Source organism: Triplophysa dalaica, chromosome 18 (assembly GCF_015846415.1).
Source record: "Triplophysa dalaica isolate WHDGS20190420 chromosome 18, ASM1584641v1, whole genome shotgun sequence".
Classification (NCBI taxonomy): domain Eukaryota; kingdom Metazoa; phylum Chordata; class Actinopteri; order Cypriniformes; family Nemacheilidae; genus Triplophysa; species Triplophysa dalaica.
This window is the reverse complement of record NC_079559.1, coordinates 17,853,608-17,868,755: the sequence shown is the minus strand read 5'-3', so window position 1 is coordinate 17,868,755 and position 15,148 is coordinate 17,853,608. Positions and strand designations below refer to the sequence as shown.

General features: G+C 34.4%; 1 protein-coding gene across 2 annotated transcripts in view; it reads left to right on the top strand.

Moving 5' to 3' along the window:
* ntrk2a (neurotrophic tyrosine kinase, receptor, type 2a) overlaps positions 1 to 15,148 on the top strand; it is a 36,661-nt gene that overhangs the window by 514 nt on the left and 20,999 nt on the right. Inside the window, exons 2-12 of one of the 2 annotated variants that reach the window (XM_056729829.1) lie at positions 560 to 634; positions 725 to 796; positions 1,020 to 1,088; positions 1,686 to 1,828; positions 4,330 to 4,466; positions 5,236 to 5,368; positions 6,555 to 6,854; positions 6,967 to 6,993; positions 7,370 to 7,381; positions 7,466 to 7,503; positions 8,539 to 8,638. In XM_056729829.1, the coding sequence (XP_056585807.1) occupies positions 560 to 634; positions 725 to 796; positions 1,020 to 1,088; positions 1,686 to 1,828; positions 4,330 to 4,466; positions 5,236 to 5,368; positions 6,555 to 6,854; positions 6,967 to 6,993; positions 7,370 to 7,381; positions 7,466 to 7,503; positions 8,539 to 8,638 (1,106 nt within the window). The remainder of the gene's footprint in view (positions 1 to 559; positions 635 to 724; positions 797 to 1,019; positions 1,089 to 1,685; positions 1,829 to 4,329; positions 4,467 to 5,235; positions 5,369 to 6,554; positions 6,855 to 6,966; positions 6,994 to 7,369; positions 7,382 to 7,465; positions 7,504 to 8,538; positions 8,639 to 15,148) is intronic. The other variant, XM_056729830.1, reaches the window with a different exon arrangement.

Genomic DNA, 15,148 nt, shown 5'->3' with positions numbered 1-15,148 from the left:
GCCAGGGGGTTTATACAGAATCACAAATGATTTGTATTCCAAAGTGTTCCTTTGGATTAAGTTTAAAAAACGTTCATTCAATGAATACATATCATAACTTTGCTTAACATTTGTGATTTATTGCACTTGTTCCACAGTATTTTTTTATATCCAAGCGTTGGTTTTATAAATGTATCCAAGCAGTGACATGTCTATCTTCTTAAAATAGGCATATTGTAGAGATTCGGTAAAAAAGATTATACTTTACTGGAGTGGTTCTTGTGATATTTGTTGCACACAGATTAATAAGAGTGTTGTCATTTTGTGTTAGATAGGACCCAAAATATCTGGCTTTGTCACTGTTATTGAAAGAATTTGCATTTATTTGTATTAATTTATAGTTGTGTTAGTTGCATGTAAAATGAGGTCTATTCCAAAATGTTCCTTAAATACAATACAATACATGGTCAGGTACAACAGAATATCTTTCGGATCATTTTGAAAATATTTGCCTTGTATAGTAATAGTCATGAATCAGTTATGAGAAATAAGAGTGAGCATGTTTTTTTTCCGTTTACAGATACATTGCAAATCAAAGCAATTTTACTTCTATTAATGAAAAGGATCTAATCTTATACCACAACCTGAGAAACTTGTGAGTACCAAATTTTTTTTTTGAACTGTCATTCAGATATTTTTTTAGTAATGTGGCAAATTGTAACATCAATGTTGTGTCGTTCTACAGAACAGTAACAAACACAAGGCTCACATATATTTACCGGGAGGCCTTTGAGAACAACCAGAAACTTCAGTATCTGTGAGTGCTTTGTTATTGTTTATGAATACATTTTGCAGTTATATTGATCATCATATTTGAACGATTTAGAAATGTCTTCTGTGGTACAGAATGACACATTCTACAATATAATGTATGTGCAACATTTACTGAAGAGTTTAGAAGTGAATTGGTGCATGAGTTATTGGCAAGTAGAATGTTGTATGCTTTGTATGAATACTAAATGTGTTATGGTTCCTTACAGAAATCTCAAGGAAAACAATCTGTCATATCTGTCGTGGAGGACTTTTCGGCATTTAAACATCTCATATCTGTGAGATATCTTTTCATGCTTATATACTGTTGAAGTTTGACTTTTGTTAAATTTGTAAATCTTATATTTGTAATAATATACAAAAATTATAATTATATATTACAATATATTATATTTACAGTATAAATTTATAATATATTACACACACACACACATATATACATACTTATATGCATATATATATATATATATATATATATATATATATGTATGATATATATATATGTTTACATGTGGCTAAACTAAAATAGAATATTCATTTTACATATTTATTCCTAGTCACTTAGAATGTATTAAAGAGAAAATGTAAAATATCCATTAGCAAGGCTTCTCTGAAAATGATGTGACTTACACAATGAACGCTGACACTGGAAATCGAATACAATGTAAGCTGTTAATTAGCCAAGCAGGACTGGTTATAAAGCGATTATCTCCAAAAGTCCAAATAAAGGCAGATTAACTGGCCTGGCCGCTGTATCTGTCAATCACTAATACTTTTTTAATACAACATTGTTCTTTCAGGCTACAAATTTGTGTTTTAGTGCATTATTTTAACATGTTTTTTTAGAGGTTTAGACATTTCTCTGTGTGTTTCAGATTGCTAGCAGGTAACCCTTTGCAATGCTCATGTGAAAATGTCTGGCTAAAGCAGTGGAGAGGAGAGGAGGCGGAAGAGCTGCTGTGTGTGCTGGAGGGAGGGAAGAGGAGATCCCTTTCCACGCTTACACTGCCCAACTGTGGTAAGAACAAACTGATAATTAGAGAAAGGAACACTTTATTTTATTATCACTTTTTATCCATGAATGGAAAAGAACATTTTTGTTGCTGTTTAAAGGGGACATATCATGAAGAATCACATGATCCTTGATCGTTTAAGATAAAAGAGTTCATTGTATGAAAACATACTGAAAACACTCCTGCTAAAGACCATTTACTAAAACTAAGCTGCAAATACATCTTGTTCTGTACTCCCATGACATTCTGACATGAGGAAGATTTAGACATTTTAAAACTTAAATGCCCAAATTTACATGTAAAAACAACACTTGTCTTGCCCACATTATAGTTGCTGTTGTCAAGTTCAAAAGTTTAATATGTTCGAAAGTTTTAACTATAAAGTTTTAGGTATATAGTTTTGAAAAGAAAATCTTTGCTTTAAATAGGAGCTTGTAGAATGCCAGGGTACCATTTCAAGTCAACATTTAAATGAAAATTAAGTTATATTAAGAACACTTGGTAATATAATTAAAATGTTTTAGAGTAAGATCCTATTGTTTAGAAAGACGAGCGTGGAAAAATAAATATACTTATTTATGAGGTTGGTTATAATATAACAATTTATTTCTGTATTTAATATATATTCATAATCATTTATATTAGTATTTTATTTGTATATTAATTGTATTAAATCAAATAAAAACTACTGAGCAGTTATAGATTCTTTGCAGATGTCTACCGGAAGTTTACTCTGGGCCCCATAACCTTTGTTAAAGTTGTTGCCGCTGAAACATCTGTAATGCAAAAATATATATTATTATTATTAAATAACATTATAAGTTGACCTCAGGAAAATATAAATAACAGAAACATACAGTACTGTAAATGTTGTGAAGTGAGGATATTTGTAAAATTAAGCCCTAAATATATTTTATAATGCAATGAATATTATTTTACTTCTTTTAACTTATCTATGAACTAGGTAGCTTTACAGAGTATGGGAGAGAGTGTTACATTTCTTATGGATTTGGGTTCAGTAGTTTTCTCTATCTCTAGATCTCAGACTGACTCAATAACACAGAGTGACGATTGTACTCATTTTTAATTTTAAGTAAACCATGCTTGATTATGCTCAAAGCATGCATGGCAATATAATATTTTGGAGTGACGTTTTGTTTGTTTGTTTTTTAAAATTGGTCTCGTCCAGACTGTAGCTTCATGGCCTGTGGCTTAAGTCGTGGATAATTATTGATCCAAAGATCAACCTCCTGCCAGGCCTATTTTAAGCATTACCACAGCCAAAGGGCCTCAAGGGAGGAAGAGAGAACAAGAGAGAGAGGGAGGAAAAAGGAAAAATAGAGTGAGACGGGGGGATCCCCGGAATGCAAAAACACTGGGACATTTAAAGTCAGATTCTGCTGTGAACGTCTGCTGGCCTATGGCCACAGACTGTCTCTGTTTTCTATTTTTTGTGTCTTGGAAGAAAATGAGCTATTTCAGTCAATTGTTTCAATCTATCATAGTTTGAAGAATATCTAGAGTGCCAAATCTACATGTGAGATTTTGTGATAATTTATACGAACATACAATAAATAATTTGAAATAGGTAAAGTAACCAGCAGCTTTCTGCTGTTGCAAGAGATGCCAGGGGCACAGTGATAAGCACCCAACTGTGGCCGTCTGGATTTAGAGAGATACAAATCTTACTTGGCTATCTGATGAAATCAACACAGAGGCAGTCTGAACCGTCAACACAGCTTGAATTGAATGTTAGCACTCCGCAGGCTAAAATGGCATTCCTGTGATGCATGGGGAAAACTGATTCAATTTCTAAGCCAAAATATCAAAAAGTGAATGAAAGAAAATACTATATAAAGGGGTACTTCTTCATAATTCATTAACATTTAATAACAATATTTTTTTCTACCAGTGACCAACTATTTGTTTATCAATCTAGCTTCATATTACATAATCTTTCATTGTTAATTCTTGTTAAAAAATGCATTCATTGATTATAGATATGACTTTGTTGTAAAGTGTGACCAAACACAAAATTATAAATTCAAGGCTATTGATAAAACAAGTAAAACAAATGTTACCAAAACAACAAGTAAACTTGGCAAGATTAAGACAGATTTGCATATTAAAAAGTGAGAGAGAGACATCTAAATAAGACCTCAAATGTTTAGTTTGACCATTCATAACGTTGGACATTTCCCAGAGGTATTTATAGTAAAAATGTGGGCACATAGAAAATATTCATTTCTTAGCTGTTTTGTTAAAATGTTAATAGCATTTATCATGCGGTATACGATTTTTACACACGTTTCTGTCATATTTTATTTTGACTATAAGTTTAAATATTTCAACAAGATCCAAAAACAAGTCTTGTGATTTTGCTGCTCAAGTAACTTTATCCTGTTCTAAGGCTATTTAGATGTTTTAGAAGATACAACTGTCTAGAGTACATAGTTGTTAGTCAGCACAAGTAAATCTTCTGGTTTGTTGTGTGTTTTTGTTATAGTTCTCCCCACTGTGAGTCTCAGTCCCACTAAGATCACCATGTTGGAAGGGTATAATGTGACGCTGACATGCAACACATCAGGAACACCCACACCTAGTCTGAACTGGAACACCTGCAAACTAGATTCCCGATACGAGGTAATGCTGAATTCAATCTGAATATTAAGATCTGACAAGGGAAGTATGGAAAACAATAATGTTTGGGTTTAATACAGCTATAGTAGGAATAACTTTCTTTAGGTCGGTGTGTCATTTGAAACATGTATAGATTATCTTTTACCTGTAATGATAAAGATAGTTCTGCTTTTTTCATTTTGTTATTATGGCATGACTTAGATTTACCTATAATTCATTGCATTGTCTTTTTTTCTGATGTAACCAAAGCCATATAGGCAGTGAAAATAATTGTAAACATTATTATCATAACCCACCTTTAAATCCAGTCAAATCCAGGGAGATAAATTCACGTGCTGGCACGCATTTGTTTACATTGAATATTCTATTTCATTTAGAAATTAATTATATCGTCAGAGCCGATGGCCTTGGTTGCACTTCTGGTCACTCGAGTTTGTCGTCAATTCCTGATCCCATACCCCTCTCTCTTACCTCGTTTCCTGACCTTCTCCTACTGTTCTGTGCAATTAAAGGCAAAATGGCCAATAATAATAATTTAAAAAAGTAATTAATCATGTTATGTAAAACGTGTTAAATACTTTTAATGTTTAATATTTTAAGTCAATAGTGTGAGATTTGCTGTAGATTTTACGTGATAACATCACATGTAATTTCTTTCCAGTTCTTTGAAAAAATGAAATAGAAATGATGTTTTTCATAAACTGATTTGTGGAGCATGACAGGACACTTGAAATAGAAATGAAATTGATGTTGTTGTAACACACACCCTCAGCTCAAACGCTCGGGTCAGATGTCAGAGATGAAGCTCCTTGATGTCTCTTTCCTGGACAATGGATGCAAAATAGCCTGCACATCTGATAACATGGTAGGAGAGACTGAGGCCTCTCTGCATCTGGACATACGGTGTAAGTTTTCATACTTTGTTGGAATATGAACCGTCTATACTTTATGTTATTTGCTTTATGTGAACTGTTTGCCTAAATATAGTGCCAAATAATATGGATTAAGACTAGAGCCGCAGCAAATGTGATGGTTAACTTGTGGTTGATGTTTGACTCATTGTAAGCGTTGAGTAAAGTTTCAGCATGCAAAGAACAAGAAAGAACTTTTGCTACAAGCCTTTCCTTTAAAATAAAATGACCCCATATGTCGTTTTTCCCAGCATTACATTACATTTAAGCATTTGGAAGACACTTATCACATTATACATTTCATCAGTAGGTCTGTTCCCTGAGAATCAAACTCACAACCTTTTTGCACTTCTAACACAATGCTCTAGCCACAGGAGCATATTGTCACCTAAGACTTATAAGGTTCTATCTAACATTTTTTATCAAATTTAAGTTATTGACATATTCTTGTTCTTCTCTAAACTTTTTTTATAATTATGTGATTTTTTTTCTTGAGGTTGTGTACATTTTGGGACTTTTTTTAAAAACTAAAACGTTCTATCTAGTCGAAGTCTAATTTGGTTCTATTGGTTCTAATTATGAGATCCCAGTTCTTCATCTTTTTTCTTTTTAAATTGAATTCCTAAAATGTCCTAAAATTTACAGTACTAAGCCTTTAGGTCAAATAGTCAACATTCTCATCGATTTGGTCTTAATTATAACAATAAACATGAGCATGGTATTTCAGACATACTTCTATTTAGAGAGAAAGACATTGTCCCAGTTTCTGTGGAATAAAGTCTATATTCCTACCTTAAATTAACATCCGATCTAGACAAAATATTTAGCAGTTTTTAGGCTTTACTTGACAAAAAGTTATCCGTCCTAAAATATAAATGAATGTCATAGAACGCATTAAATGTAACTATTTTATACAACACTTGTTTAATGTTTTGAAATGAATTAAGTAAACAGTTTGTAGTGCTTAATTTTTTACAACATTAAAACTTACTAAGCGTGATTTCCGACTATGTAGAATTACAAGGTTCTTTGTTCATTTGACCTGTTCCAAAAATCTTTTCCTTTATTGCCGACATTACCATACTTTCAAAGCCACCTTAAATATTTCAGGATGTACTAATGCCTGTGGTTTTTTAATCTTTGATTTGTATGCTGATCTGTGCCTGATTTGGGATGGCAGTTGCTCCTGTAATTAGAAAGCTGATGGATGCTATCTCAGACCACCACTGGTGCATTCCCTTCAGTATGTCGGGCAACCCAGAGCCGAAACTAAGCTGGTTGTTAAATGGTCAACCAGTGGATGAGGGACACTTCATTCGAACCATTATCCACGATTACTCAGAAGGCGAATACCATGGTTGCTTACAGCTGGACAGCCCAACGCACATCAACAATGGACAATACACACTGCTGGCTAGTAATGTGCACGGAAATGACAGCAAGGGCATTTTTGCTCATTTCATGTATGAGCCGTGGAATGGTGAGTTGACGTTGAAATAATAAAATCCAAATGCATATGGTTTTTACTATCATGTAATAGTAAAAGACAACAATATCTGAAAAGATTCCATTTTTCTTTTTATGTTAATCAGAATCCGTTACTGATCCAGTGTATTATGGTAAGCTTCTTTATAAGCATGAGCACAATTAAAGCCGAAGTGTGTAATATTTTATTTTTATTTTTCTGTCACAGTGTATTGTGTCATTTACAACTAAGCTATTTGGGTTTCCAAAGTGTAAAATACCATGACTCCATGACACTGTCAAAACTGTTTGTTCCTTTAAGCATCCTGACCAGTCCAAGTGCTCAACATATTGTGTGATTTGGGGGAAGAACTTTAGTTTTTATAAAAACTGTTTAAAAATAATTATTTTTGCAAGTCGTTTAAGGTAAAAATTACACATTCCGGCTTAAACCAATTGAATTGCAGATATTTACATTGATAATGCTGCTTGATTCAAAATTTTTCTTCTTTTTTTGTCTTTCTCGTTGAGATCCAACAACAGGTAAGAACAAAAGCACATATAATATAGATGACAGATTTGTAATTTAATAAATGTATATCTAAATGTTTATTCTATTATGTACAGATGACACTCCTCTTGGACCACCTGAGGATAAAGTTGCTGTGAGTGAAATTGAATTACTCCTACACAATTGTATGAAAATACAATAATACTAGTGATATTTCATTAGCCAGTTCCAGTCATGAATGGTGATGAGCCAAAACATCATTTGATTTGTTTTAAATTTATAAAAAGAAACAGCTACTAGACTTGTCCGACCTGTTTACCTACAGTAGCTGCTGTATATACAGTATAGTCTCATGCAGTTGTGGAAAGGCCATGATTCATCACAAACTTTATATTCATAAACCATAGATGTAGACAATCTTGTTTGGAAGCTATTACTGTACATGGATAAAACATGGAAATCCTGATAAAACTTTAAATTCACTTGCTGGACACAGACAAATGTGACCCTGGATCACAAAACCAGTCTTAAGTAGCAAGGGAACATTTTTAGTAAAAGACAAAAATGCATTGTATTGGTCAAAATGATTGATTTTTCTTTTATGCCAAATATCATTAGGATATTTAGTAAAGATCCATGAAGATATTAAGTAATTTCCTACCCTAAATATTTAAAAACTTTGTTTTTATATACACAGTGCCCCTTATTCACAACATCAACGGCAATCAATTTTTTGATTTTTTGCACTCTCAGATTCCAGAGTTTTAAACGGCTGTGTCTCAGGCATAGATTGACCTACCCTAACAAATCATACATTAAAAGAAAGCTTGGTTATTCAGCTTTTCAGCTGTAAAAATCTCAATTTCGGAAAATTGACCCTTAAGACTGGTTTTGTCGTTCAGGGTAACAAATGTCCATTCACTGTATTTGAAATGTAGCATGGCCACACATACCCTTTTGTGTGTAACTTCTTACCAGGGCATCAGTCAGTTAATCTATAAACCACCTTTGCGCAGTTTTACTGTGAACACAAGATGACCAACCTGTGTATGTGTAATATAGAAAACTTGTACATTTTGGATGAGGTTTTTTATATGTTTATGGAGGCTCAGGATCCAGACTTCAGCTTTTCCAGATAAAACGTTGAAAGCAGTAACTGCCAGTTAAAAGCGTTGCATTCTGCTCATAGGTGTATGTGGTCGTGGGAATCGCTGCGGTCACATTCACAGGCTTCATCTTGATGCTTGTCATTCTGAAGTTTGGACGCAACTCAAAATTTGGAATCAAAGGTAAGCGTCTCTCAGTTCCTTGCGCAACCCTGCCAAGCTTTCATTAAGGACTGTAGCTCTGGGCGAATGTATTGTGCCGACAGAATGAGAGTTTTTTTTTTGTAAAGTTGAAAAAAGAATGCTAAAGGAAAGGCTGTGCTTTGTCTGTTTCAAGAACTCTACTAATTACTTACATGCACCTAATCTATTATAATCCTTGTTTCTCGTATAGATGGGTATGTTAAAGGACCAATGTGTTAAAGTTAGCAATTTTTTTTTGTTGATTTAGAAGAGATTTGTTTATTAGACATTTTTAGATTTTCAGAAAATTGAGTAGTGCTTGCATGTACCAATGCGGCACCATGATAGCAGGGTTTTTTTTATCTTTTGTTCTGACATTCTTTTTCATAGGCGTACAGAGTGGTTTTAGAACATTGTTAAGCAGTTTCTATAATCTTTAATCTTTAATCAGATGCTAAGAAACACACCACATGATTTGAGGTATTTTTCATAGCACAAACAGTGAGTCATGAGTTATTTGCCAATGTGTTATACTTCGGGTCAGGGATTTGTTTATGCGTTATGTATATTCTGTTATATATAATAAACATCCTCAAAGAAATTAAGAGAGCATTCCAAATTTTCATTTCAAATCACCATTTCTAGATTGTGGTCATTCCAGGCCAGTGTGTTAAATTTCAACATAATCAAACATCAGGAGTGAGATAAAATCATCATGTGAAAGACTGACAGCATGGCAAGACACATGAAAACTGTGATAAAACCCAGGTTTCTACATACATTTTTTTTAAATTCATGTACAAAGATCACTGTTGTAATTGTTAAAATTGAAAATGAACTTGTTTTCTTCGCAATATTTTAAGTCCGAAAAATACGAAGCATCTTTTCAGTTATTTTGAACTGTTTCTCCAGTTTTCATTTTCTGCAAATAAATGCAAATACAAACAATATTTTTATTTGAAATTTGGGAGAAATATTGTTCGTAGTTCACAAAATGAAACCAACATGAACATTTTACCAAAACAAATACTTCTAAATAGTTAATTCCAAAAAACTGAAATGGTGCTTTGAATTTTTTTTTTTCAGCGGCTGTATATTCTTTCCTTAGCAAGCAGGCAACACTGGCTAATAAAGCTCAGGAACAGATCTCTTAGTTGATGCGTGTAATAAAAGGTTGTATTTAGTCTGGCCTTCGTTTAATGTGTAAGAGTTTGTTTGTGTTTGTTCTGGTTTATGACAGCTTGATAGTCAGTTGGTCTCTGAGAGGGAGCGTGTGATTGTTTTTGTGGTTTCTCTGAGAGGAAGTGTCGAGTTAGATGTCCTAAGGGGCTTATTTTCGCACGGTGGTCTTGAGTGTATGTGTGTGTGCTTGTGTAAGTGGCTTCTTGGTTTTCCGCAGGGACAGAATGAACAATTATTTACATATGTGTATGCTTAATAGTGAATTTTAATATTGAAAAGGGTCTTATGTGTTTCACTTTAGCGTTTTATTATCTATTGGATATCTAACAAAAATACCGTTGCATCCCACATGGCTTCTTTGTTGCATTATTCTAATGTAATAATATTTTAGTATTATTAGGAGTGTGAGAAAAACATTTCATTGAAAAACTATCATTAATTAAAGCTACTATAATGCCCCATGTTTCTTTTACTACAGTACGCAGCAAAACATTCGCTGACCCTTGTAAGCCCAGCTTGACTTGAGAATCGAGAGCTTGAAATCAAGAATATTAACTCTTTTGTGCCTTGATTATTCTTTAAAAAAATGTTAGAAAAAGCATAAAATAAATCATTTGTTATTTTATGTTTAAAAGAAACACAGATTTTAACGTGGTCTCAGACTTTTGTGCCCCACTGTAACCACACATACACAAACGGAGGGACTCACAAAAGTGTGGAGAAAAGCAGACCTGCACATTTAGGAGAGGAAGTGGATGTCGAATGGAAGTAGGTGAAATTGTAGCCCTCAGGTTCAGGAAGTGTGGGTGTCTGCAGAGACGCAGCGCTCCATCTGTATGAGACCGAGTAAGAGCAAGAGAGTCAGCAACCTTGTGCTTATCAATGATTCAAAGGGCAGGTTTCGGTTTTCTCTGGTTTGGACGAATAAAAAAATCAATAAATCTCCTCAAGGTCAGAAGTATCATCGCTCCTAGACTTGTGGCCTTTGGTTAAGGTGCTAAAGGTGTATCTCACCAGTCTCCCCTCTCACCAGCCTTTGTTCCCACAAGTCTCTGCAAAGTCAAAAGGTTTTTTGTGGGAAAACTTTAAACTACATTAAACTACCATAGAAGAGTATTAGGACTTATCTCTCAATTATAAAAAACATGTAACAGTAATGCCTATAACTATAATTTCTAGGGGAAAGACATGCATGCACTGTTTTTATATAAATAAATGCAGATATCACAAAATAAAATTCAAAATTTAAATTCCAGTTTCAGCTTCTATCATGACAATGTAAATTAGTAAATTAAAACTTCCAGACAATATATACAAGGACACCAGAAAGAGTCTGTACATCTACTAAAAAATGTAAAATCATCTTTTTTAATTTAAAACGAGATACATAACTACAAGCTCCACATTTCACTTTTCATTAAACTCCCTAAAATGTTTTGCTTCTTGATAGTAGTAAATTACTGTAAACATCATTTTTAAAGCTGATTGACAAGTCAAAGTTATGTCTGTAAAAGGCAACATCATGCCTGAAATGCTCTCAACAGAGCATTACATGTTTTGGACATGGAACATTCCTTTATTACGTTATTTTAAACAACTAATAAATCTGATCTAATATTACTTGTGTGAAAGAAGAGGACATTACAGTGTTTTGGGTAATGGATGTAAACAGAAATTTACATTTACATTTGGCAGACACTTTTATCCAAAGCGACTTACATTGCATTATCCTATACATTTATACATAGGTATATGCAATCCCCTGGGATCGAACCCACAACCTTGCATTGTTAACGTAATGCTCTCACCACTGAGCTACAGGAAATTCACTTGTTTTACATAACATTATGTTTTCAAATGCAAAAAATTGTACTTAGATATTGTAAATGATACTATCTTCCTACTATAAAGCAGGAAATGTTATTGGTCAATAAAGATTGTACTGACCATGTTGAGTGTATCTGCGGCGACCAGAAAAAAATGAGTTGGCATCGCAGCCCAATATATATTCAATAAAAATGATCAAATTACTCGAAGGCAAAGTCCATACTGTTGTTTTGGACGACTTTCATCAGCTTTTACTTTTTTTTCCTTTCCATAGTGATTTGGAACTACTGCAGCACTGCGCAGATACTGCAGCACATACATCATGCCCGAGAGCAGTATGCTCTTTCCTCTCAAATTATTTTGTGATACTTTTAAATCACACGTGGATCACTCTGCTCAGCACTGCAGGAACTTAAACAGACCTATTCTAATATGGAAAACCAGGAGACTTTTACAGAGAATAATATTAGACACATAAAAAAAGTTTACCATAGTTTAGGTCCTCTATGAGGGCCAAGAAGGCCCTGAGAATTTCCCACATGGCATAACATGTCAAATGTATTACTTTGTCTTAACTTTTCATCTGCAAGTGTAAGAGCACCATCAGTAAACCATCTGCCCTCTTGATAGTCAGTGTGCTTGTCTATGTTTCACTAAAACCAACAGAAAGAGCTCTGATTGCAGTCTGAAAACTATCATTATCAAACTTCAATTCAACTAAATTCAATTTATATAGCGCTCACAATGTGTGCCTAATCCAAAGCAGCTTCACAGGAGAAAAACAGAAAAACACTGAAAATGTAAAACACAGCACATTGCATGGTGTTTATAGAACAAGCAAGATCATTTAATAATATCTAATAATATCTAATAAATGCAGTCTCCTGGTGAGCAAGCCAGCCAACAATGCCCTGTGGTGAGAAACCCAACCTCCCAAAAAAAAATCATCCGAGAAACTAGTCTCGGGAGGGCCAGATCTCCTCTGACGTGTCCCAGATGCACTCTTATTTTTTATTGATATATAATAATAATGGCAAAATGTAACTGAGTGCAGCTATAACTTCAAACTGCTTTCATGTGATGTAAGTTTAGCATTTAATACTAATCATTGTAAATTTAGCACTAATGTGACAAGTAGTCTGTCTTTGCTCTTTGCTGGGGATGAAATTGCCTGACCTGCAGCAGGGATGGTCAAATGGTAACTTTGCTCTTGGGTGGTGATGGAATTGCCTGAGATGAGCAGGGATGCTCAGTCAGTCCGCAGGATCTTGCAGTAGGATGACACGGGATCTCACCATACCTCGAATGGGCATCCAGAGGTAGGGGAGGAGGGAAAAAATAGAATAATTAGCGTAGCTGCTGTTCATTAATTAATTTAGCATATTAAGCATTAAGTGAATGCGTGTCTGAGAAGGTGTGTCTTTAATCTAGATTTTAATTGGGAGAGTGTGTCTGATCCTCAAATAGTATTGGGAAGGCTATTCCAGAGTTTAGGTGTTACGTATGAGAAAGCTCTACCCCCTTTGGTGGATTTAGTTAGTCTAGGTGTTATAAAATATCCAGAGTTTAGAGACCTTACACCGTGTCTACACCGGAAGCGAAAGACGCGACGCAACATGACAACTTGCTTGTTCTTAATGGGTTTCCGCATCCAGTGTGGACAAAATTTGAAATTATAATGGGTTCTAATGCGTTTTTAATGTCTTTAATTGTGTCGCGTCATGCCTGTCCCGTTACAGAGCATGATGGTTTGTAATAAGATAGAAGCTCTTCTATGTAGGTAGGTGCTTAACCGTTTAGGGCTTTATAAGTTATTAAAATAACTTTAGTCAATATGATACTTAATGGGTAACCAGTGATGCACTCTGCCGATTTGGATAACTGGAAGGAATCATCTGGTCTTGATCAGATATATAGCTGAGTATCATCTGCATAACAATGGAAGCTAATTCCAAATTTTCTAATAATGTTGCCAAGGGGCAGCATGTATATGGAGAAAAGCAGGGATCCTAAAACCGATCCCTGAAGTAATCCATAATTTACTTGCGTTAGATTTGACGATTCCACATTTAAATAGACATATTGATATCTGTCTGATAACTAAGATCTGAACCATTGCAGTGCCTGTCCCTAAATACCCTTATAATTGTGTAAGCGATCTAAAAGTATTTTATGGTCTACAGTATCGAACACAGCACTAAGGTCAAGTAGGACTGGTAGATAGATTTTAACTTTATCTGAAACGCCAGCTACTGTCAGCCATTCACAGCGTACTCTGCTCTTACAGTCTGTGTGTGTCCGTGCGTGCATGTGTTTTTAGAGTTAGAGGGGTGGATGTTGCCTTCCCACAACATTGACTGTTGCCATAGTTACAAGCGTCATAGTTACTCAGTTCCAGAGATGAATCATTCTCTCAATGAATCACCAACAGCTGAGATCACACACATGCACTGCAGAACATCCTATACACACAAAAATGCATACCTATACAGTTATATTTTATATATGATGGCATGTTGAAGAGACTGTTGATAAAAGTCTGACACACTGGGGCCGTTTCACGTAAAGGGATTATTTTAAACCAGGACTAGGCCTTAGTTCAATTGGGATATTTAGATTGTTATAAAAACATTAAAAAAATTACTGTGTGCATCTTGAGACAAAACAATTGGCTAATATATTTTAGGATATGTTGATTTTTGATCACGACACCTCCAACATTTCAGTTAGTCTGGGACTAGGTTTAAAGGTGGGGTAACAAGCTATTTCATGCATTCTGACTTCGTTTTTCTTCTCATGCTCAACATGGTTAACTTGTCAAAAAACGAGTTGGACATATGACGTAGTATTTCTGTGCTCGATACACTCCTCAAGGGTTTATACAAATTTTAGAATGTTTTTTTCGAAAGTGAATTGCTATGATGTATTGACTGCGTGTGCTTTAGTTATGCCCAGTGCACTGTACGCCTTCAGAAGGGTCGACTGTTTTCGGGAAAATAATCTGTGTGATCAAAGTAAATCCATTCAAAGATATTAAGTAGTCCACACTACTCTATAGGTATTCAAGATTAAAATGACATTGGCAGAAACTGCATGTGTTACCAGTGCTATAAGCACTGTCCGGGAAACCGCCCCTAGACTTTTAAGATCCCAAAGTCAGTGTTCAATAAGGCCAAAGTTTATTTTTATGTAAAATTTACCATTATTTTTTCCTTAATAATAAGAATACCTTTACTATCTTCTTTCTTGTTGATTGGGTGCTATTCTTGGTGTGCTACAAAAACTATAAATTGATAAAACATTAAAAACGTAAGGTATCGTAAATGCTTAAAATTAATGCTTAAAATTAAAGTAATGTAACTTTGTCACTTAAAAGTATCATATATAATTATTAATTATAATTTAGTCATTTGGCAGACGCTTTTATCCAAAGCGACTTACAGTGCACTTATTACAGGGACAATCCCGCTGGAGCAACATGGAGTAAAGTGTCTTGCTCAA